Genomic DNA, 22,201 nt, shown 5'->3' with positions numbered 1-22,201 from the left:
GTCTGGTAGAGTTCAGAGGGAAGGAAGGAGGGCAAGAGAAATAAAGTAGCAAGATTTCTAGGTCAGAGGAGAGAAAGCTGGCTTGATGGTCTTTCTGGGTCCTCAGGAAGAACAGAAACAGGTGTGACTTTTTTTTTTTAATATTTATTTATTTATTCTTGGCTGTGTTGGGTCTTTTTTTTTAATAAATTTTTTTTTTTTTTTTTTTTTTTTTTTTTTTTTTTTGGCTGCATTGGGTCTTTGTAGCTGCACGCGGGCTTTCTCTAATTTCAGCGAGCGGGAGCTATTCTTCGTTGCAGCGTGCGGGCTTCTCATTGCGGTGGCTCCTCTTGTTGTGGAGCACGGGCTCTGGGCACGTGGGCTCTAGAGATCAGGCTCAGTAGTTGTGGCGCACGGGCTTAGTTGCTCCGCAGCACGTGGGATCTTCCCGGACCAGGGCTCGAACCCATGTCCGGGCAGACTCTTAACCACTGCGCCATCAGAGAAGCCCCTGTGTCGTGTCTTAGTTGTAGAACACAGGATCTTTTTGTTGCGGCACTCGGGCTCTCTCGTTGAGGCACGTGAACTCAGTAGTTGTGGCACTCAGGCTTAGTTGCCCTGTGGCATGTGGGATCTTATGTCCCTGACCAGGGATGAAGCCCTCATCCCCTGTGTTGGAAGGCGGATTCTTAACCAGTGGACCACCAGGGAAGTCCCAGGTGTGACTTCTTGAAATCACTATTCTCCAAGTCTTTGGAGGATGAGCTGAACTGGAAACCTTGGCTTGCAGTCAGTGGGAGGAAGATAGACACTAGGAAGAAACTCCCAAGAGTCTGGCTGGGCTGGGAAGAGGGTGGGGAGTGGAGCCACCTTCTCTGGAGCTGATTAAAGGATGGGAGACTGCACAGCCCAGGACCACATGCTGGATTGCTGTCGTATCACATCAATGTGCTGAATAAGAGATACAGAGAGGAAGAGATGGAAATCCAGGAAGAACCAGGAAAAGAGAGATGGAAAGGTTATTACACAGACACACATTTCTGCATACATGTGCAATTGTGACAGGAACCGCGTGACTAATGGCAGCCTTCCCCCACGCCCAATCTCCCATCCCACCGCCTAAGGAGAAGGGATGTTTGTTGAAGGTAATGGTTAGAGCTGTCGAAGGAGGAGGTATTAGACAGCCGAACAAGACGAGCCCAGGGTGGATGGGAAGGGAAGTGAACCAAAAGATGGGGGCAGGGACCAGAGGCCCAGCAGGGGCAAAGTCTTGTTTTGTTTCAAGACAGGGGAGAGAGATTTGGGAGCAGCTGTCATACTGAATGAGACTTTGGGGACAGAGGAGGAACAGTCAAGTTTTTAGGACTTTTGCTGTGTGTTATGTGGTCTAATCTCCCCCATTCACCACCAGCCCTTCAAGAAAACCTCCAGTAAAGACCTTGGGACTTCCTGGCGGTCCAGTTGTTGAGTCCGCGCTTCCAATGCTGGGGGCGTGGTTTTGATCCCTGGTCAGGGAACTAAGATCCCGCATGCTGGGCAGTGCAGCCAAAATAAAGAAGTCCTAACTGACTGTTCATAGCCTTCAAGGTCACACTTCATTTTTGTTGGGTGATACTGAGGAGACCCTAAAGGTGAGTGTATGAAGGCTCAGTGGTATTCAGGTTATACATACGGATGCGCAGACACACATCCCAACACCACAGGAGCCTTGCTTGTAAATGTCTTGGTTTGTCATCTAGAGATCTGCCATGTGTGTCAAGTCCCCTTTAAAATTCCTTCCAGGCAGGGATTTAAGATAAGAGCAAGACCTTGGTAGGGAGGGATAAATTAGGAGTTTAGGATTAGCAGATACAAACTACTATATATAAAATAGATAAACAACAAGGTCTTACTGTATAGCACGGGGAACTATAGTCAATATCCTGTAATAAACCATCATGGAAACGAATATGAAAAAGAATATGTACATATAACTGAATCACTTTGCTGTACACCTGAAACCAACACAACATTGTATTGGGTTGGCCAAAAAGATCATTTGGTTTTTTCTGTAAGATGGCTCTAGTAGTGCTTAGTTGTCTTTAACTTCATTCAAAACAACTTTGTTAGATTGTATTGTGACAGCTGTCACATCAGCGTGCATTTAAAAAAAAATCAAAATTGGTGAATTTTTAGAATTATTTATTTATGGCTGCGTTGGGTCTTCATTGTTGCGCGCGGGCTTTCTCTAGTCATGGCGAGTGGGGGCTTCTCTTGTTGTGGAGCACGGGCTCTAGGCACCCGGGCTTCAGTAGTTGTGGCACTTGGGCTCAGTAGTTGTGGCTTGCAGGCTCTACAGCGCAGGTTCAGTAGTTGTGGCTCACGGGCTTAGTTGCTCCGCAGCATGTGGGATCTTCCTAGATCAGGGCTCGAACCTGTGTCCCCTACACTGGCAGGAGGATTCTTAATCACTGCGCCATCAGGGAAGTCCAAAATTGGTGAATTTTTCTGTAGCCATTTTAATATTGAAGATGGAAGAAAAACAGCAACATTTTCTGAATATTATGCTTTATTATTTCAAGAAAGGTAAAAACGCAACTGAAATGCAAAAAAAGATTTGTGCAGTGTATGGAGAAGGTGCTGTGACTGATCGAACGTGTCAAAAGTGGTTTGCGGGGGCTTCCCCGGTGGCGCAGTGGTTGAGAGTCCGCCTGCCGATGCAGGGGATGCGGGTTCGTGCCTTGGTCCGGGAAGATCCCACATGCCGCAGAGCGGCTGGGCCCGTGAGCCATGGCCGCTGAGCCTGCACGTCCGGAGCCTGTGCTCCACAATGGGAGAGGCCACAACAGTGAGAGGCCCGCGTACAGCCAAAAAAAAAAAAAAAACGAGAGAGACCCTGGAAGTGGAGAAGCTGAGCCCAGAAGGGAAGAGCTCCCTGCTCAGCTCCCTCAGCAAACTCTTAGGGAAGAAAAAGGAGCTAGAAGACCTGGAGCTCACAGTGAGGACCCAAGGGAAGGGTAGGAGATGCAGAAGAAGGAAGGCTTTTGGTGGAGCTGTGTGTGGCTATCTGACGGATCTGGCAGAAGGTGGGCAGTAGCTAGAGGAATCGACAGTGGATGCCTTCCCCAAGGCTGGTCAAGTGTTCCCCAGGCTGCCAGGGTCGCCACTGCTCCTCATGTCCCTCTGGAGAAGGGCAAACAGTGCAGATTCCCCCGAAGCACATGCTCCCTCCTCATGGACAGAGGGTAGGCTCCCCCTCCGTTGGAAGGGGGCTGGACCTTTCCTTTCCAGAGTCCAGGGCTCAGACACCAAGGAACCCAGGAGTCCAACACTTTTCAGGGCTTGATACCTTGAAAAAGAAACAAGGAAATGGAGATAGTTAGCACATCTCAAGGGAATGCTATGTGCCAGGCACTATGCCCTTTAACTGTGTTATCTTGAATAGTAACCCAACTTTCCCCACAGCTTGAAGGAGCTCTAGACAAGGGACATGAAGTAACCCTGCAGGCACTCCCAAAAGATGTCCTACTCTCAAAGGAGGCTATGGGTGCTCTCCTCTATTTCCTTGGACCTCTAACAGGTAAGTGGGGAGTGAGGTCTTCATTTATATACCTATTCAGTGGTAGGAATGAGTCACTAAATGAATTTCCAGATGAATAAATTAATGAATGAATGAGTAAAGAAGTAAATGTCAGGCAAATTATACTACAGTTAAGTAGTTTATATCTACATTTAAAAAAGTTGGTTTCATTCCTAAGGATTCACTTGGTCATCATAGCCTAGTCTTGCTAACAGAGGTTGGGAAATAACCCTAGTTTTATCAGCCATATATTTAAAACTTCTACATATATCTAAGCTCATCACGTTTATATCGATATCTGTTAGTTTTAATTCGAGGATAACATCTTCTGATCTTGCCCCTGAATTCTCTTCTTCCCTCTGCAAGAAACATTCCCCCACCTCGAAAAACTCTCTGGACCTTCACGTGTAAGCTGAGGTGTTTGTTCCTTCACCAAGCCTGCCCTCAAACACCAAGACCAAAGTAGACCCTCAGCTATGGCTCCTGTAACAGCCTGATTATAATTGCATGTTACTTTGTCTTCTCCACTAGACTGCAAGTTCCTTGAGTGAAGAGAGGATGATTTTTACCTAACACATCCAGCAAAGGTGCCTGGCCTAGAGCAGGCATTCAACCACGGATGAATGTATGAATCAACGGATGCCAACATTCTGGAAATACACCCACTGGGAGCCTGTAGTCCCCTTTGCACCCACACATCTCTTTCTCTGCTTTTCTTCTCCAGAGCTAAGTGAAGCCCAACAGAAGCTGCTGGTACAATCCATGGAGAAAAAGATCTTACCTTTGCAGCTAAAGCTGGTGAGAAAAAATGGCAGATGTCGGGAGAGTTTGCGAGGGAGTCAGCTAGAACCAGTGGAAAGATACAATTTCGCCTAATGACAGAACCATCCTCCAGGGCCTCTGTCTTATCCCAGGAGCTCATGCCCACTTCTCATTTCTCTCCATGTTTCTTCCTGTTTGCTATTTCACAACTAGAGGGAAAAGAGTGCCCTTCTGGGCAACTATCTGGGTTTTTCAACCTGATCCTAGTAGAAGAGACAGAAAACTCTGACTTGGTTTATTCCTAACCAAGGGATGTGAGAAAATCTTAATGTCTCTGAGTCTGCCTCAATTCACTCCTCTGTCAAATGGGGCTAAAAACAAATTGCTGCTCATTATTCAGGGTTATTAAAAGGCCCAGACAGAGTTGTCATGTAATGTAACAAAAGGGGTTATAGTAAAAGAACGGTAGCCCTCTTCATGGTTTTTTTGAGTTAGGAAAAAGGAAGAGAGGTTTCTAGTTCTTCCTTTTCATACTACTTTGGTTCCTTCCGGGTGGAGAGCACAATGGAACGGAATTTCCTCCAGGATAAAGAGGGTGTTTTCCCCCTGCAGCCTTAGCTGCTTTCCTCTCTTGGGGAAGAGGAACTGACCCTCACAGAGGCCCTAGTGGGGCTGAGTGGCCTGGAAGTGCAGAGATCGGGCCCCCAGTACACATGGGACGCAGACACCCTTCCCCGCCTCTGTGCCCGTTACGCTGGCCTCTCCCTCCTGCAGCTACTGACCAAGGCGTACTAAGTTGCCTTTTCCATTGGCTTCCTGCTCTCCTAAGGCCTTCCCTACTTTATTGTGCCCTGTCCTGACATGCAAGGGCGTTTGGGAGCCAGCAGGCTGAGGATGATGGAAACCTTAGCTGATTACCCAAGATAATCAATTTCCACTTGTCCAACTCTGTATGTCCCCCTGCCCCATGGCTCCACAACCCATCTGCTGATGCTTAAGTCCTCTAAAAGTGGAAACACTCAAACTTTTAAAACTATGACCCATTTCAGCAAAACCAAAATTAAACAGTTTCCTAGCCCAACCCCTACCCCTTTAGAACCCCCTATCTAATCAAATATCTGAAGTCCTCTTTTTCTTTATACATTTTAGGTGTTCGTCCATTTGTTTCACTGTTCCACTGTGCTAAATATTTAGCAATGATTATAATCTATGGAGTGTGGCTATGGACGTTTTTCCCCCATATGATCCAAATCATAAGACTGAAAATGTTCTCCCACCTCAGGAAATGGTTTATCCAGTTGTAGATCTTCCAGTGCATCATCTGGGTAAAACCCCTACCGCTTATGATTCCAAAAATCAAGCTTTACTGGAATTGATGAAAAAAATATTATTTCACCTTGGGTGAAATGTCTTTTGGTGTTTTTCTTTGAAGAACCTATCCTAAGGAAATTCTTAATTTGTGCCAGGAAAAAATAAATAAACATTATCATACTACATAGAGATTACATGTACATGAATACTATCATGTGGTCCTCAAACCACCTGGAAAATGCTTAGAGAAGAACTGTGAGGGTGTGGAATATGGAGTCTAGATTCTAAAGGCAAAAGATGGGACTTCCCTGGTGGTCCAGTGGGTAAGACTCCACGCTCCCAATGCTGGGGGCCCGGGTTCGATCTAAGATCCCGCAGGCTGTGCGGCGCGGCCAAAAAAAAAATAATAAAATTTCTTTAAAAATGCAGATAATAAAAAAAAATGCAGATAAGTAAAACTAAATAAATAAACAGTACCCAAGAATTAGACTGATGCCAAACTTTAAAAAGAAAGTGTGATATTATCTTCTCATTTCACCTTTCCTTCTTCTGCCCCCAATTAGCGTGGTTGTCATGTGGGTAGGTTGGCATGTGGAAGGGCTAATACAGACATTCAGTGTCATAAAACTGCTGGGTTCATACCAGCCTCCTCTGCCTAAAGCTGGGTTTTAACATCTTCCACCATTCTCTCTTAAAATAGTTTTATGGGTGGAATAACTTCTGCAAGGTTTTTGGCCCCAGGAGTCAGACTCTCCCCATTCTTAGCCACCCCCTACCCAGGCTGCTTCCCTCACTCACCAAGAATTCATGACCCACTGACAAAAGTTTTGCGTTAAGCCATCCTCCCCCATTCTGGGGCATCTTCCAAGGCCTTGCTATATTGCTCAAGGACATACTGGGTAGTTATCTGCTGACTTGATTATTTTTCCCTTGTGATGTAAACTTAACAATGAAGTGAGCTAACACCTTAACTATCCAGAAGGGTAACCTCATGAAGATGAACAACAAAACCTGTCGGTTTTCTTCCTTTACCATTCTCACGCCCACCTTCAGTTACAGATATGGTGTTACAAAGAAGAGATTTTCATGAGTTTATTCCAGTGATGATTCAAAAGTCCTGTTATCCTTCTCCCAGTCCTAGGGGGCAGGGGGACAGTTAGGGAGGAATTGGCCAAGGCATTTTTCCCCTAAAACTGGAGCACACACTTTTCCATTGAGTAAGTGGCTGTTTAGTGCAAGGAGCTATTCGCTGCAATAGTGCAAAAGGAGGAATACAGAGAATACCCTCTCTCTGTATAAATATAAAGGAGAATATAGTCGAAACATATTCTCTGCCCTCTAGGACCTTACAACAGGGCTAGGTTGTCTTGCAGGGTCTGACCTGGTCTAAAACTTAAAACTTCCATTTATGGAAGAGATAAAAGTTCCAAGATAGGAAGGGAGTTTTTGTTTTGTGTCTTAAGAAATTGGAAACTGTATCCTCCTCCTGCAGAATCGCTGGAGGATTCCTTTGAAAGATAAGTGGCCAGGGTTTCAGGTCCAATTTCTTTCCCTTGGAGGATTCTTAGGTGCTCCTTAGGTGTACTATTATTCTGTTCCCCCATTTCACTACAGTGTCTGTCTGGATGCATAAAGGCGCCCCAACGTACCCCCTGAAGCCTCTCTCTTTCCTCTGGCCTCACAATACACAGCAGCCCAGAGCAAGGCTTCCAGGAGGCTACATTCTGGCGCTGTTTTTTACCACCCCTCCCCCTGAATGTGCTAGCCCTGGGCCTCACAGAGTGGACCCCTAAATTTTATTAAACTTAAGTAATCACACACAAATGCACTCTGCCCCCATCCGCACTCCCAGGCTGCAGAGATTTTATGCCTTATTTTCAGCACGAGCTAAACTCGGACAAAGAAGTCTGAATCCCATAAGGTTCTTCCTTGTCTCCAGTTTGGTTTTATTTTAAGTCCAACAACCTAGCTCCACATCCCTTCGGGCGGCGGTTGAAGACCAGCCTCCTGGATATCAAAACGGACCTCTTGCCAGGCGCAAATTGAGCGAGTTTAGGCATGAAACCCGCCCAGCAACTCGTGGCGTCATCACGCCCTACGTTCCGATAGGCCCTACCCACTCCACGCGGGGTGGGTTACTCGCGGTGGAGTCCGCGGTAACCCAGTTGGAGCCTGAGGTGACCTCTTGTGGACATATACGGAAATGCACTCGAGAGGCGCAAGAAAAAAAATCAACACACTGGAGCACTCCAAAGCAAGCCCCGCAAATTCATAAAGGCTCCTCCCCGCTCTTTCTGCGAAGATCCGCCTCCATCCTGCATCTCGGCGGTTGACTTTTTTCCCCTTTGATGACTCGGCCATCGGCCAGCCCGGCCTGGCGTTTCCCAGAAGGCCCAGCGCCGGGAAGGGGTTTGCAGGTGCTCCGTCATCGTGCGGCCCGACGCGAGTCCGCGCTCGTGTGCAGGCCCGGCTCTGTTCCTGGTCTCCGGTGCGAGGGTTCACGCGAGGCCCCGGCCTCGGTCCCCGGACTAGGCCGCGACCCCGGGCGCCATGAAGCAGGAGGGCTCGGCGCGGCGCCGCGGCGCGGATAAGGCGAAGCCGCCGCCCGGCGGAGGGGAACAAGAACCACCGCCGCCCCCGGCGACCCAGGATGTAGAGATGAAAGAGGAGGCGGCGGCGGGTGGCGGATCAACTGGCGAGACCGATGGCAAGGCGGCGGCTGCGGCGGCTGAGCACTCCCAGCGAGAGCTGGACACCGTCACCTTGGAGGGTAAGAGAGCCCGGGCCGGGGACGTGCCATTATCACGGGTGACAGCGCAGCGGTGATCCACCCTCTCCTTGGGATGCCAGCGCAGCCTCTACCACCTTGACTTGAGGGTTCCTTGCGATCACCCAAAATGCCTGCCCCCACTACCCTGACACTCCCGACCCCAGCCCGGATAACTGAACGTTTTCTCTAGGCTCAGGACTCCTCCCTTCGCACACACCACCCCCCACTGGGGATTGCATCTAGAAGTAGGTCTCACTGGGCCCATAGACTCTTCTGAGTTTTCTCCTCTGACCTTATTACTCCATTTACATCCCACCGGACTGATTCTAGCGACCCCAGTGCACGATTGATCTCTCTAAAAACCAGTGTCTGTATTTATGTTTGAAGGGGGTCAGAATGACGCCAAATACTGGCCCCTGCATTTTAAGAATGGTTTCTGTTGTCTTAACTACCTTTAGCAAACTCCCCTAACTCCCCCTTTCTACCTAGTATCTTGCTTCCTTGTTGCTGTAATTGAGGTGCCCAAACGATCCCATTGCTCTTTTTCTTTTCCTGCAAGCACTTACTCCTACTCTGTTTCTAAAGAGTTTAAACACATTACACACTCCAACTTTTTAGGTGTCGGATGTGTGAGTTCCTAATGTTCACCTTCCACGTAAACTATATACCAATCCCATTTCTTTTCTCCTAGGTGCCTGTTCCCTGTTTCCTATCATCCTCTTGTTCCTCCAAGTTCATATTTCACTTTTCCTACTTAGAGCATCCTGTCCGCATTTGGAGTGGGTAGAGTGAGAGCTTCCCACTGTGACCCTGGTGCTCTTTTCTGGTTCTGGATCAAGTAGGACCGGACTATTTATCGGGTTTTCTCTCTACTTAACTGCACGAGAAACTAGCTCGAAAACATTGAAATAAGCAAAGTTAGGCTCCTGGGTGGTGCTTTGAGGATGTGGTAGCGCTGACTGCATCAGCTTCTACTCTGAAGTTGGATAGCAGGCTCAGTGTCTAATAAAGATCATTTTACATGAAATAACGATAGTCAACCAGTGGCAAAGGTGCCATTCAGCATTACCTACTGGGTATATACGTATGTTTCTTACAAACATTTTAATATAAGAGGTCTAAAGTAGGGGGGGAAAAAAACCCAACCGTGGTTGACGTTATTTCCTATGAATTTTTGAGCTGCTCTCCCATAATTGAGATCAAGTTTATATATACAGTTTGGAACAAGGCATAACTAAATACAGATGATTTTGTGTGCCTTCATGCAACATATCCATAAACAAAGCATTCAATGTATTGCAGAAACATTTATTGAATAACTGATATAATGGCTAAGAATATACGCTCTGGGATTAGCTTCCTCATCTCTATAAGTGCAAGTAATAGTACCTACTTAATTGGGTTGTTGTGAAGATTAAAATGTTTACAACTGTGCCTAATACGTGATGAAAACATAGTAAAATCCTCCATAAATATTAGCTGTTATTATTATTATATCGTTAATGTGACCCCGGCACCCTATGCTAAAAATACAAAGGTAACTGAGAAACGACCAATTGATTGCATTCCCTTATTTCTGGATATTTAAGTTGTGTCTATTTTTCTCTGTTACAAATAGCTTTGCAGCCGTCATCTCTGTGCCCAAGTGTCTGATCTACCTCTATAATTATTTCTTCATTAGAGATCCCTGAATTGAACGGGTATTTACGTTTGTTTTTAAGGTTTTTGGTAGTTACTGTCCAGAAAAACTGTACTGATATACATTATACGAGCAGAAATGTCTTGCTCACCCCTGTACTCTATATGTTATCATTTTTTAAACACCACTAGAATGGTAATTGAAAAATGTTTTCCCTTGTGATTATTTGAATACTAGTGAAATATACTTTTCACGTCTGTTATTTGTCATTCCTCTTTTTGTATTGTCCATTCATGTTCATTTTTATTTATTGTAATCCTTTATACGAGCTCCTTGTTGAAAAACAATATGAATCTCTGGTCACATGTGTTGCAGATATTTTTCTTTTGCTTACAGTTCTCAGAAGAATTTTAGAAGTCTTTTCCTATTTGACGATACGCTAAATCTCCACGTGTTTTTGTTTTTCATTGTTTTTTTCTTTTTTCTGTCACCCTCTACTCCTTCCCCCACCCCAGCTTTATTTTTCTTTGTCTCTTGATTATGTCTTAAAATCAATGTATGGCATCCATAACTATTGCTCGTAGGGCAAAAGCGGTGATTGGCCACATCCTGCCATTTGTAAGAGGCTCCCTAGGACTGCTTGGCTGGAGTGGCGGGGGGTGGGGGGAGTAGGAGTTGGAATTAACATTTTTCTCCCCTTGTCCTCCACAGACATCAAGGAGCACGTGAAACAGCTGGAGAAGGCAGTCTCAGGCAAGGAGCCCCGGTTCGTGCTGCGGGCCCTGCGGATGCTACCTTCCACATCACGCCGCCTCAACCACTACGTTCTGTACAAGGCTGTGCATGGCTTTTTCACCTCCAACAGTGCCACTCGAGACTTCTTGCTACCCTTTCTGGAAGAGGTAAGTGAGTCAGGCCAGGGTGAAGGGTGCAGGCTTGGCTTGACACACACATTCCACCCTGTGTAACTGTTTCCCATCCTGGAGACCTGTCTTGTTACCTGCCATAGCAGAGTCATGAAGCAAGACAGCCCCTCTTAATACTCATTTGCCCTCTAACAAGGCGACCATCCTTCTGCCCTGTAGAATCATTCTTCTGAGTCAGGAAGAAGAGCCAGGAATCAGGACCCTTCCAGCCACACTCATTTCCCACCACCCCCAACAGGGGGCCTATTCCACTGCCTTTTTGCCTCCGAAGCTTCACCATGAAGGATGTGTAGAACAGTGGTTAAGGGACTTCCCTGGCGGTCCAGTGGTTAAGATTCCTTGCTTCCACCCCTGATTGGGGAACTAAGATCCCACAGATCCCACATGCCACATGGTGCGGCCAAAAAAAAAAAAAGCAACAAAAAAAGGAACAAAAGAACAGTGGTTAAGAGCACAGGTTTTGGAGGGGGTGCTGAATTTGAATCCAAACTCTACCATTTGGTATCTGTGGGACTTGGGCAAATGACCTAACCTCCTTGTGCCTCATTTTCTTCATTTGGTAAATGTGATGAACAGATTTGGGGGGGGGCGAGGAGGAGGGGGAAAGCTCTTAGAACAGGGTGTGGCACAGAGTGCATGTTGATGAAGTTAGTTTGCTGGTGGTAGTGGTCTCCATGCCAGGAGAAACCTCTCCTTTTCCTTTCTGGCTGTAAAACTCCCCTTATCATCCATGATACAGTTCGGGTCCTGCCCCTTCTCAAACCTCACTGGCCCTTCAGCCACCTTCATCTCCCTAAAATCCTGTATGCTTACAGTCTGTTTCATAGATGTAAAAACTCAGAAAATCCTTGAGGTGGACAGTGAAGACTTTACTGTCTGGGAAAAAGGAAAAGCGCCCCCTCTCCCAGCCCCACCTGGAATGTTTTTAACCTTTACATCTCTAAAGTAACCCACCATGATCGTCTTTTGATCTATTACACATTATTCCAGTTTTGGTGACTAGATCTGAAGGTAAGTACTATGTATATGTCAATTTCTCCCCAAATTCCTTTGTTCCCACCAAAAAAAAATTTTTGTTTCATTATTCTTTTTTTTTTTTTTTTTTAATTTTGGCCACACCGCACGATTTGCAGGACTCAGTTCCCCAACCAGGGACTGAACCCAGGCCACGGCAGTGAAAGCCCAGAATCCCAACCACTAGACCACCAGGGAACTCCCTGACTCATTATTCTTGATCTCATCTCTAGAATTATATCCCTTTATTAACCCTGCCTGATAGAATTCGCAGTGGTTCCAAGTATGGTGGTTTAATCTTTACTTAGATTGTAGGCTCTCCGAGGGGTCCTTACATCATCCTTTCTGTCCACATTATATTCTGTAAGGATGTTATACTCCTGTAACCCTTTTCTGTATTTATTGTATTGCCAGCCTCCTTGACTCCCTTCAGAAAGAGACTGTGTCATCTTTATTTCTGAACCCCCAGCACCTAGAAAAATCTTGGCGTGTAGTAGACACTTATTAAATATTTGTTGAAATACATAGTGAGTGCTTAATAAATTCTTGGTTGATTGATCTGACTGAGCTCTTCCACGGTAACTCATGTCCTCTCTAGCCCATGGACACAGAAGCCGATTTGCAGTTCCGTCCCCGAACAGGAAAAGCTGCGTCTGCTCCCCTCCTGCCTGAAGTGGAAGCCTACCTCCAGCTCCTCGTGGTCATCTTCCTGATGAACAGCAAGAGCTACAAAGAGGTAGCCGGGGCCCGTGCAAGTGACGGACGCGCCCCAGGCGGGGTGCGGGCTTAGTGGGGGAGGGTGCCTCTAGTGAAGAAATAGACAATCGCTGGGTTATTAACTGTCCCCCAGGCTCTTCCCCCGTGTGGGAATGCACCCAGCCCCACATCCGGGGAAGACCCCTCAACTCCTGCTCAGGCTCTGGGAAAGGGCTGGCAGTGGCCACTCTGTACCCGTCTGTGGTGCGATCCCAGTATAGTGGATGCTTTCGAGAAGAGTAGGTCTGGAGACAGAAATACCTGGGTTCAAATCCCGTTTGTACCTTAGGCACATTAATTTCTCCCAGCTGTGTGTAAAATGAGACAAACTGCCCACCTTACAAGATTATTGTTAGTATTAAATAAAATAATATATTTTAAAAATACTTAGCACAATGATCTGCACGTAGTAAGCTTTCACAACATTTTAATAAATGGTAGCTATTATTATGAAACTGAAAGACTCCATTTTGGATAGCACTCTTGTACCACGCCTTCCAGCCGGGGCCAGCTCCTTTGTCAGGCTTAGCTGCTGTCCCAAGAGCATGCCCCAAAAATGACAGGTCTCCTCAGTCCTCTGTTTTGTGTTTTCCTTGCTCTGCCACTGGTTGGCTTTCGTTTGGTTGGTTTTTAGGAATAATTCACTCCCTTGAAAGTGTACAACTCAGTAGTCTTTGGTATATTCACAAGGTTGTGCAACCGCCCTCACTATCTAATTCCACACCAGTTTAATCACTGCCCCCACCGAAAAACGCCATACCTATCTGTAGTCACTCCTTGTTCTGCCCTCACCCCAGCCCAGTAATCTATTAATATTTTGTGTCCCATGGATTTTCCTATTCTGGGCGTTTTATCTAAATGGAATTATATAATATGTGCCTTTTGTGTCTGGCTTTTTTTTGTAGCATGATGTTTTCTAAGTTCATCCATGTTGTGGCATATATCTGTACTCTGTTCATTTTTATGGCTGAGTAAAATTCCATCCTATAGATATACCACATTTTGTTTATCCATTCATTGGGTGATAGGCACTTGAGTTGTTTGCACGTTTTGGTTATTGTGAATGATGCTGATATGAATGTTCGTGTGCAAGTTTTTATGTGAACGTGTGTTTCCAGTTCTCTTGGACGTATGCCTAGGAGGGGAATTGCTGGCTCCGTGTTTAACGTTTTGAAACACTGACGCTTGATTCTCTTTTGGCTGCCTCCCCAGGCACAGAAGATCTCTGATGACCTGATGCAGAAGATCAGCACTCAGAACCGCCGGGCGCTGGACCTTGTGGCTGCAAAGTGTTACTATTACCACGCTCGGGTCTACGAGTTCCTGGACAAGCTGGATGTGGTGCGCAGGTACTGTGGCCAGCGGTCTGGCTCGCGGCCCGTGGGGTCAGAGACACGGTCAGGCACTACCACAGAGCTGTGGACTTGCAGGGGGCTGTGGGCTGGTAGATGTAACGTGCCCAGCAGGAAGTGGGGGTAATGGGTGTGCAAGGGTTTGAGAGCGAGGGTTTGAGGGCGAGGCTGAGACTAGATGAGGAAATGGAGACGACCACTGGCCTGTTAAGTCCTGTCTCCCAGGCTCTTCCCTTCACCACACGTCAGGGGAGGACTCATTAGTGGGTCAGAGGTGCAAGCAGGTTCAGGCCGGAAAGCCTTTCGCTCCTCTACTTGAAACCTGCAGCGGCTCCCCGTTTCCCTCAGGGAAAAGCCAAAGCCCTCGTGATGTCAGCTTATAAGGCCCCACGGGGTCTGGCCCCCGTTACTGCCTCCTTGACTTTATTTCCACTGCTCCCCCGACGCTGGCCGCCTCGCTCTATCACGGGCACGCCAGCGCACTGTTCCCTCGGCCGAGAACGCTCTCCTCCCTGCCTCTTTCAAGCCTCTGCTTAACTGTTACCTTCTCAGCGAGTCCTACGCTGACTGGGCTGTTTAAAGTTGCAACCCCATCCTCCTCTCCTTCTGCGGTTCCCGTCGTACTTACCCTGCTTTCGACGTCACCCCACCACCTTTTGTTGAGCTGCATGGTACGCTTATTCATCGTGATGGCTGTCTGTCTCCCCCCACTAGAATGCAGGTTCCCTGAGCAGAGTTCTGTCCTTCTGTGCACCTGGACTAGTGCTTCATTTGTTGAGTATTCAGTGAATAACCAGAAAAGCAGTTTGAGTCACTTTTTTAGGAATTGAGAGAGAATGGAGAGGTCAGAGGCAGCTTGAAGAGTTGTTACGTGAAGGCTTTGACCTCCCGGTTCTTTCCTTCTTGAAGCTTCTTGCACGCTCGGCTCCGGACCGCCACCCTGCGGCATGACGCGGACGGGCAGGCCACACTGCTGAACCTCCTGCTGCGGAACTACCTACACTACAGCTTGTACGACCAGGCCGAGAAGCTGGTGTCCAAGTCTGTGTTCCCCGAGCAGGCCAACAACAATGAGTGGGCAAGGTACCTCTACTATACAGGTGAGCAGGGCCCGGCCCCCAGCCGGAAGGTGTCTCGGGCTCACTCGGTGCAAATTTGCTAAGAAAGTGGTGCCCTTGGTGCATAAGAGCGCCCATTTGGCACTCTGGTTTGCGGGGGGCCGGAGTTTGGATCACACCATCCTCTTGATCAGTTCTCTTCTTCACACCCAGGGCGCATCAAAGCCATCCAGCTGGAGTACTCAGAGGCCCGGAGGACGATGACCAATGCCCTTCGCAAGGCCCCTCAGCACACAGCTGTCGGCTTCAAACAGACGGTGAGCGGCAGTTCTCACGCCTTTGACCCCCTTACTTGTCTCATACCATGTTAGTGCCGCTTCCCTATCTGAGGAGCCCAGGAGGTCCTTAATCTTCTTACCCTGAAGGTGGCATCGCATGTCTGTTTGCACGTGACGCTGTTCAGGGCGCGTTAGGCAGACGCTACCTGTACCTCGGGCAGTTTCTGTTTCCAGTATTCTCCCCGGTACGTAGGTTTAGAATATTCCTCATTCCCCAGAACCCCCTGTAGTCATTGCGGGTGAGGGCCTGGATTGTGTTGATAAACCCCAGGCTCTTACCTGGTCCCTCACATGCCCCTTCAGGAGCAGTGTTGTCTGTGGCCAGGGAACCCAGAGCTCTCCCTAAGGCTGTCTGACTCAGGTGGAGGTAAACCTTGGCCGTGGCAAAGCTGTCAGTCACCAGGTAGTTTTTTGAGTACTGACCTTCACGTTAGGCACTATGAGGGATAGAAAAGAAGAATAAGAAATGGTACTTGCCCTCGAAGAGATAGATAAAGAACATTGACTCAGAAAGGCTTGACGGCCTGTGTAAAGGCACAGAGACTGGTAGCCAGAATTAGGACCAGCTTTCCCAGCTACAAACCTCTGCTCTCACATTAACACATCCACCTCCTAGTGCCCTTGAAAGAGAGCAGGGTGAGCACGTGCAGTGATTAGCTCAGTGTCGTGGGAGGTTTGTTTTGTTTCAGTTCAGAAGTTCAGAGAACGGCAGATTCAGTTGTGGTCAAAGTAATCTTAAATAGTTAAATTTGATCTGGGTTTTGAAAGATGGGTAGAATTTTCATAGAAAGGAATGGCTTTCCAGACACATGGGGTACATTGCACAGTGAGAGATTGCTTTTACAACGTAGGACACACACTAAGCCTTCTTCAAAAATTCACTAAAAATACAGGTAATTAACATATAGGCTGTGTTGTGCACCAGGGAGAGGTCTCGTGGGGTAAAGCAGTGTTTTCAGACCAGGTTTTACTGTGGATGGGTAAGGTTTCACAGTTTTCTGTGGTGGAGCCAGGTCGCCAGAAGAAGGAGCAGAGGGCGCTGGAGTACGGTCTTTGACCTGTAGACTGTTGGCCAGGGAGCCAGGAAGGAGGTGGGAGGGTTGCCTGAGAGGGGAAGGGGCAGAGTTGGGGAACTTGCCACCCAGAGAGACTTAAGCAAATAGGCGATGGGCCAAGGCCTTGAACAAGGTAGGAGGAGTGGGATAGAGAGCCCACATGGAGAAGCCAGCTTTAAGTAAAAACAGGGAGAGTGAGAATGGGTAAAGAGAGACATCGAATTTAACTTGGAGTCCACAACAGAGCATGTTGAAAGTATCCATCTGTAGAAAATCCACATTCTCGCCTTGGGTGATCTCATTTGCCTTTATGCCTCAGCTGTGACCTCCATGACACTTCACCAAAGTCCGTTATGAACTGTCTTAATCTGCTCGGGTTGCTATTACAAGACTGGGTGGCTTAAACAATAGAAATTTATTTCATCACAGTTTTGGAGGCAAGAAGTCCAAGGTCCGGGTGTCAGCATGGCTGGTTCTTTCGAGGGCTTCTCTTTTGCTTGTAGTTGGCCATCTTCTGACGTCTTCAAATGGTCTCTCCTCTGTGCACGTCTGTATCCTAATCCTTCTTATAAGAACCCCAGTCGTATTGAATTAGGGCCCACTCATATGACCTCATTTTACCTTAATTACTTCTTTAACGGCTCTATCTCCAAATCCAGTCACATTCTGAGGTACTAGGGGGTTAGGGCTTCAGCATATGAATTTGGGGGTTCACAGTTCAGCCCATAATACAAATTCTAACCCCTTTCATGAAGCCAGACCTGCAAATCCGACTTCCCACCACGCATCTCTGTGTAGAGACTGCCTGATTCCTCACCCTCAGTTTGTCCAGACAGGCCCTTCTGGGCACCCCTCACCAGTCCTTCCTCCTGCCCTCCTGATCCAGATAGGAGCCGCCGGGCCATCTTGGACTCCTCCCCACACCCCCTTCACCATCGCTGAGTCATCTGTTGATTTGCCTCCATGGCTTTTGTATTCATCTCCTCTCTGATGTTACCAGTGCCCTTGTTCAAGCCGCTGACCCTGCTGGTCGCCATCCTCCCCTCCACCAGCCCAGCTTCCGCACAGCTGCCTGACTCAGCGGAGCTCCAAGCCCGTCTGCGTGGCCCGGGAAGCTCGCATTTCTCCCCATTGCCTGCCCAGTAGAGTATTGTAAGTCTTGTGAAGTAGGCAAGCCAGGTATTATTGTTGTTGTTAGGCCCATTTTAGGGAGGTAGAAACCAAAGACTCAGTTGCTCAGCGTTTCCTAGCTAGCAAGTACAGCCTAGCTAGTTCTGTCTCCAAACTCAGAACTCAGCCTGGCATTCAAAACCGCACGTCCCCGGACGGGCCCCCGCTCATCTCTCCAGGTGGCCCCACACACACGCCCTCCAGTATGCCGGCCTCTTCACCAGCCTGTTCCCTTGTCTGAAACGTCCTCCCTCCTTTTCTGCTTCATCAGAATCCTTAAGGCATGTGTTAGCTTCTGCCGTCGGCATGGCTTTCCCCTCACTCGTGGGGTACGCCGAGGGCCAAGGGACAGGGCAGCCTCGTGGGTGTGGGTGGAGGAGCGAAGGAAGGGTCCTTGCCCAGGGGTGGACACCATCAGCCACCACCCATTTTAACCCCTTACCTCCCTCGTGACACTTGCTGTCACGTGGTTTAGCTGTCTGTGCTCCTGTCCCTCCTGCTTGGTGGGAGGCTCCGTAACTGCTGGGCATCGTCCCCTCCACCGTAGTCGTCCTTGCACGGTGCTGAATCCACGGGAGGCGCCCTTGAGAAATACCCACAGTGGTATTTGGAGGAGGAGGGGCCCGATTTTCCAGCCAGCCGGCTCACTCGCTGAGGTGCTGCAGGCCCTTCCCTGAGCTGCTGCCTCTACCCAGATAACTAACTTTACACATAGTTCACCTCCCTAGCAGCATCTTTGGCTGACTCACATTCCATTGCCTAGGCCTCTCGGCCCTGCTTCCTCACCATTTCTGAGCCACAGAACCTACCCATCTGCCTGTACTTTAGAACTTTGCCATTTCAGGGCACTGTGCACCGATTGGCCAGATGAAATGCAGCTGAGGACCTGGTGTGGCCAAAGGGTCAGAAGCTCACAAGGCCTGTCTCCCAAGGCAGAGCTTCAATTCCACGCCCAGCACAGCTTGAGGATTTTTTTCCTCTCTCTGTGGGCCTGGTCCCAGTGCCACGTTCCCTCTTTCCCTGTGTGTCTGACTGAATTGAAGCCCCATTTCATTCTCTTCTACCACCCGGTGGGGCTCCCTGCCCACTGTGTTCCTCTGTCGCACTCTGCCAGGTGCACAAGCTTCTGATTGTGGTGGAGCTGTTGCTGGGGGAGATCCCGGACCGGCTGCAGTTCCGTCAACCGTCCCTCAAGCGCTCGCTCATGCCTTACTTCCTTCTGACCCAGGGTAAGGGCTGGTCCCCTCCCAGAGCTTGCCGGACCCCTGGCACCGTGGCCCCTTTTTTGTGTGCACCCTGTGCAGCATCTGATCCACTCCTCTCCCCACTGCAGCTGTCAGGACGGGAAACCTGGCCAAGTTCAACCAGGTCCTGGATCAATTTGGGGAGAAGTTTCAAGCAGATGGGACCTACACCCTCATCATCCGACTGCGACACAACGTCATCAAGACAGGTGTGGAGCAGCGTCTGAGGGGCCCCTGGCAGAGCAGGACCCGGACTAGGCTTCTCCAGGGGCAGGGACAACCCTGTGGGCGCCTGGGCGGGTGACGGGTCTGTGCCCGCCCCATCTTCCCCACCGCTCCTTCCTCTCCCAGGTGTGCGCATGATCAGCCTCTCCTATTCCCGAATCTCCCTGGCGGACATCGCCCAGAAGCTGCAGCTCGATAGCCCAGAGGATGCAGAGTTCATTGTTGCCAAGGTGGGCCTGGCTCGGGGACCGCGGTTGTCACCTTCCTGCCTTATTTCAGAGATGGGGGTGGGAGGAGGTTGACCAAGGAGGGGAATGGGTAAAGCAGTGGCATAGTCTTTTCAGGGAGTGCCCGTCTTGCAGTGAAGCCAGGAAGTTGCCACAGAAAGAGAGAGGGTGTGTGTATGCCAGTGAGTGTGTGAGAGATCAAGGAGGACAAAGAGATGGGACAAGATGTTCTAGGACTTAGAAGATGGACTTTCTGGTGACTCTTCCTACCTTTGGGGCCTGCAGGCCATCCGGGATGGCGTCATTGAGGCCAGCATCAACCACGAGAAGGGCTACGTCCAGTCCAAGGAGATGATTGACATCTATTCCACCCGTGAGCCCCAGCTAGCCTTCCACCAGCGCATCTCCTTCTGCCTGGATATTCACAACATGTCTGTCAAGGTGCGGAGCCCTGGGCTGCAGAGGCGATGCTTGGCAGCAACGTGCCCCCCTCCACACCCACGGGTTCCTCAGGGAAGACTGGCTTGGTTTGGGGCACAGTTCCCAGACGATCTCTGTAAAACCACTGGGTGTCCGGAAGGGGCAGAGGACTGCTTGTGGGACCACAGCACCTTCCCTTTGCTCTTCAGGGGTCTGGTTGCCAGGGAGGGTCAGACAGGGATTCAGAGCGCAGTGTTCTGGATTTGGTTCCAAGTTTGAGTCATTTACCTTCTCTGAGCCTGTTTCTCCTTCTGTGAAGCTGGTAATGAGGTGTTACCTGCCCTGCCTGCTTCGCAGGGTTGACAGGATTACATGAAATGACTGTCTTGGGGCACTTAGCGAAGTCTGAATTGTGTAAAAGGTAGGGCTGCCATCTCATTCCACAAAAGGCTCTTAAGCTCTTACCCTGTGTCAGGCGCTGGGTTAGGTGCTGGTACTGTTGGGCTGCCGATTTTTTTCCTGCTCTCTTCCCCCAGGAAACCAGGGATATAGCTTCACTTATAACCAGGCAAACGCTGTGCTCTGCTAGACAGGAAAGGCCCTTCGTGATCTGGTCCCCGGCGTCCCTGGCCTCCCCCCCACCCAGGACCTCTCCGCCGACCCCCCTCCTCCGCCCCAGTTGGCCCCAATGAACTCAGGCCGGGCCAGCTCACACCCTGAGTCCTCTGCCTGCAACGCCTTTCCTCCACTCCCACAGCCCGTCCATTCTTCGTCTTCCTTCTCACTGCCAGTCCCTCTCCCGGCCCGATCAGGAGGGTTAATCATTTATACCTCTGGCTTCTTCTAATTCTCCATCTTCAGCACTTATCCTGTGGTGGTGTAGTAATGAATTAGTCTCCATGCCTGGCTCCGCCACCGGACTGAACTAGGGAGTGATCGCCTACCCCGCGCATACCCTGGCGCCTGGCACGCAGGAGCACGATGAGTGGGTGTTACGTTGATGCCTCCTCTTCACCTTGTTCCTCTCTCTGTTGTGCTTCAGGCCATGAGGTTTCCTCCCAAATCGTACAACAAGGACTTGGAGTCTGCGGAGGTAAGCTGCCTTCTGCTTCGGGTAAGACTGAAAGATCAAACTTCCCTCTAGAAAGGGGAGAGGGGAGCTTTCTGCAAGGGCTGGGGCAACTCCGAAGCTTGGGCGGTCTCTGGCCCTGGGTGGAGACGGAGTGAGAGAGCCCGACCTGTCCTCAGCAGCCCGGCCCTCGCCCCCTCTGTCCCCAGGAGCGGCGGGAGCGGGAGCAGCAGGACTTGGAGTTTGCCAAGGAGATGGCGGAAGATGACGATGACAGCTTTCCTTGAGCTGGGGGGCTGGGGAGGGGTGGGTGAGTGGGGACTGGCTCTTTATCCTTCCCCATTGGGGGTCCCTGCCCAGGGAACCGGCCCCTTTTCCCACACGCTGCACACAGACTGCATATGTGCAGGGGCTGAGGGGTGCAGGGAGCCAGTCACCCCCACCTCATCCCAGGGCCCCTCCCCAGCCGGTGACGTAGCACACGTGGGCAGGAGGGCGAGCAGGCAGCCTCCCCAGGGCAGGGTCCTGGCTAGCAGTGTGGGCAGCAGGATGGGAGGGACTAGCCCTGTGCTCTCCTCCAGGGAGGAGGGCACTGGAACTGGGACATGTGTTAGGTTGTATGTTTTTTGAAGCTTCAGTTGTGATTTTTAAACAATAAAAAGTTCTCCAGGACCCTTTGTGCATCAGTTAATTACTCTTATTTCACTCTCACATGTGCAACGTTAACAGGCCCAGAGGTTTTTCTGGCCTGGGAGGGAACGCAGCTAGGAGAGGCAGAAACCCACGAGGCATCGTTCTGATAGCAGAGCTCGCTCAGCAGGAACGAAGGGTACGTGTACGGCAACGCCCCAGGTGCCAACCAGAGAACATCAATGATGCAGAGGACCCAGTGTGGGGAGCATGACCCGAGGACCCGAAGCAGCTGTAGATGAAGAGGAGGCCGAGGGCTGGGTGGAGAGACTCTGATCTGGGATCAGAGGGCCTGGGTTTACTCTTTCATATCTAACTGGCTCTCAGATAACTGGCACCTCCAAACTTCTCAGGCTCCTTTCCCATATCTGCCAGATAAATGATTAGACTCAGTGACCTCCTGGCTCTAAAACTGGGAATCTGGGCTTCCAGTGGATCAAACACAAGGTGCGAGTCTGACCCTCAGGTGAGGTTCACAGAGGAGAGAAGGGTCTCCTGCAAGGCTCCAGCGGGTTGAGAGCAGGGTTCTGCCCAGTGGTCCTTATGGAGTGGGGGATAGGCTCCTCCCTGAGAGCAGAGCGGGGGTCAGGCGAGAGGGGGCTCCCTGTGGATGCCCAGCCCACCTTCAGCTGCATGT

At 49.6% G+C, this 22,201-nt stretch overlaps 1 protein-coding gene across 1 annotated transcript; it reads left to right on the top strand.

Moving 5' to 3' along the window:
- The first annotated feature begins 7,992 nt into the window (after positions 1-7,992).
- Positions 7,993-21,546, top strand: PSMD3 (proteasome 26S subunit, non-ATPase 3). Its single transcript, XM_059996278.1, has 12 exons — positions 7,993-8,381; positions 10,732-10,922; positions 12,559-12,696; positions 13,929-14,065; positions 14,978-15,168; positions 15,340-15,443; positions 18,804-18,918; positions 19,023-19,142; positions 19,285-19,388; positions 19,671-19,826; positions 20,848-20,898; positions 21,084-21,546. Exons 1-12 carry the CDS (start codon positions 8,162-8,164, stop codon positions 21,159-21,161), a joined length of 1,605 nt encoding a protein of 534 aa, XP_059852261.1. The 5' UTR covers positions 7,993-8,161; the 3' UTR covers positions 21,162-21,546.
- Positions 21,547-22,201: the final 655 nt, after the last annotated feature.

Source organism: Delphinus delphis, chromosome 19 (genome assembly GCF_949987515.2).
Source record: "Delphinus delphis chromosome 19, mDelDel1.2, whole genome shotgun sequence".
Lineage (NCBI taxonomy): Eukaryota > Metazoa > Chordata > Mammalia > Artiodactyla > Delphinidae > Delphinus > Delphinus delphis.
This window is presented reverse-complemented; position numbering and strand designations above follow the sequence as displayed.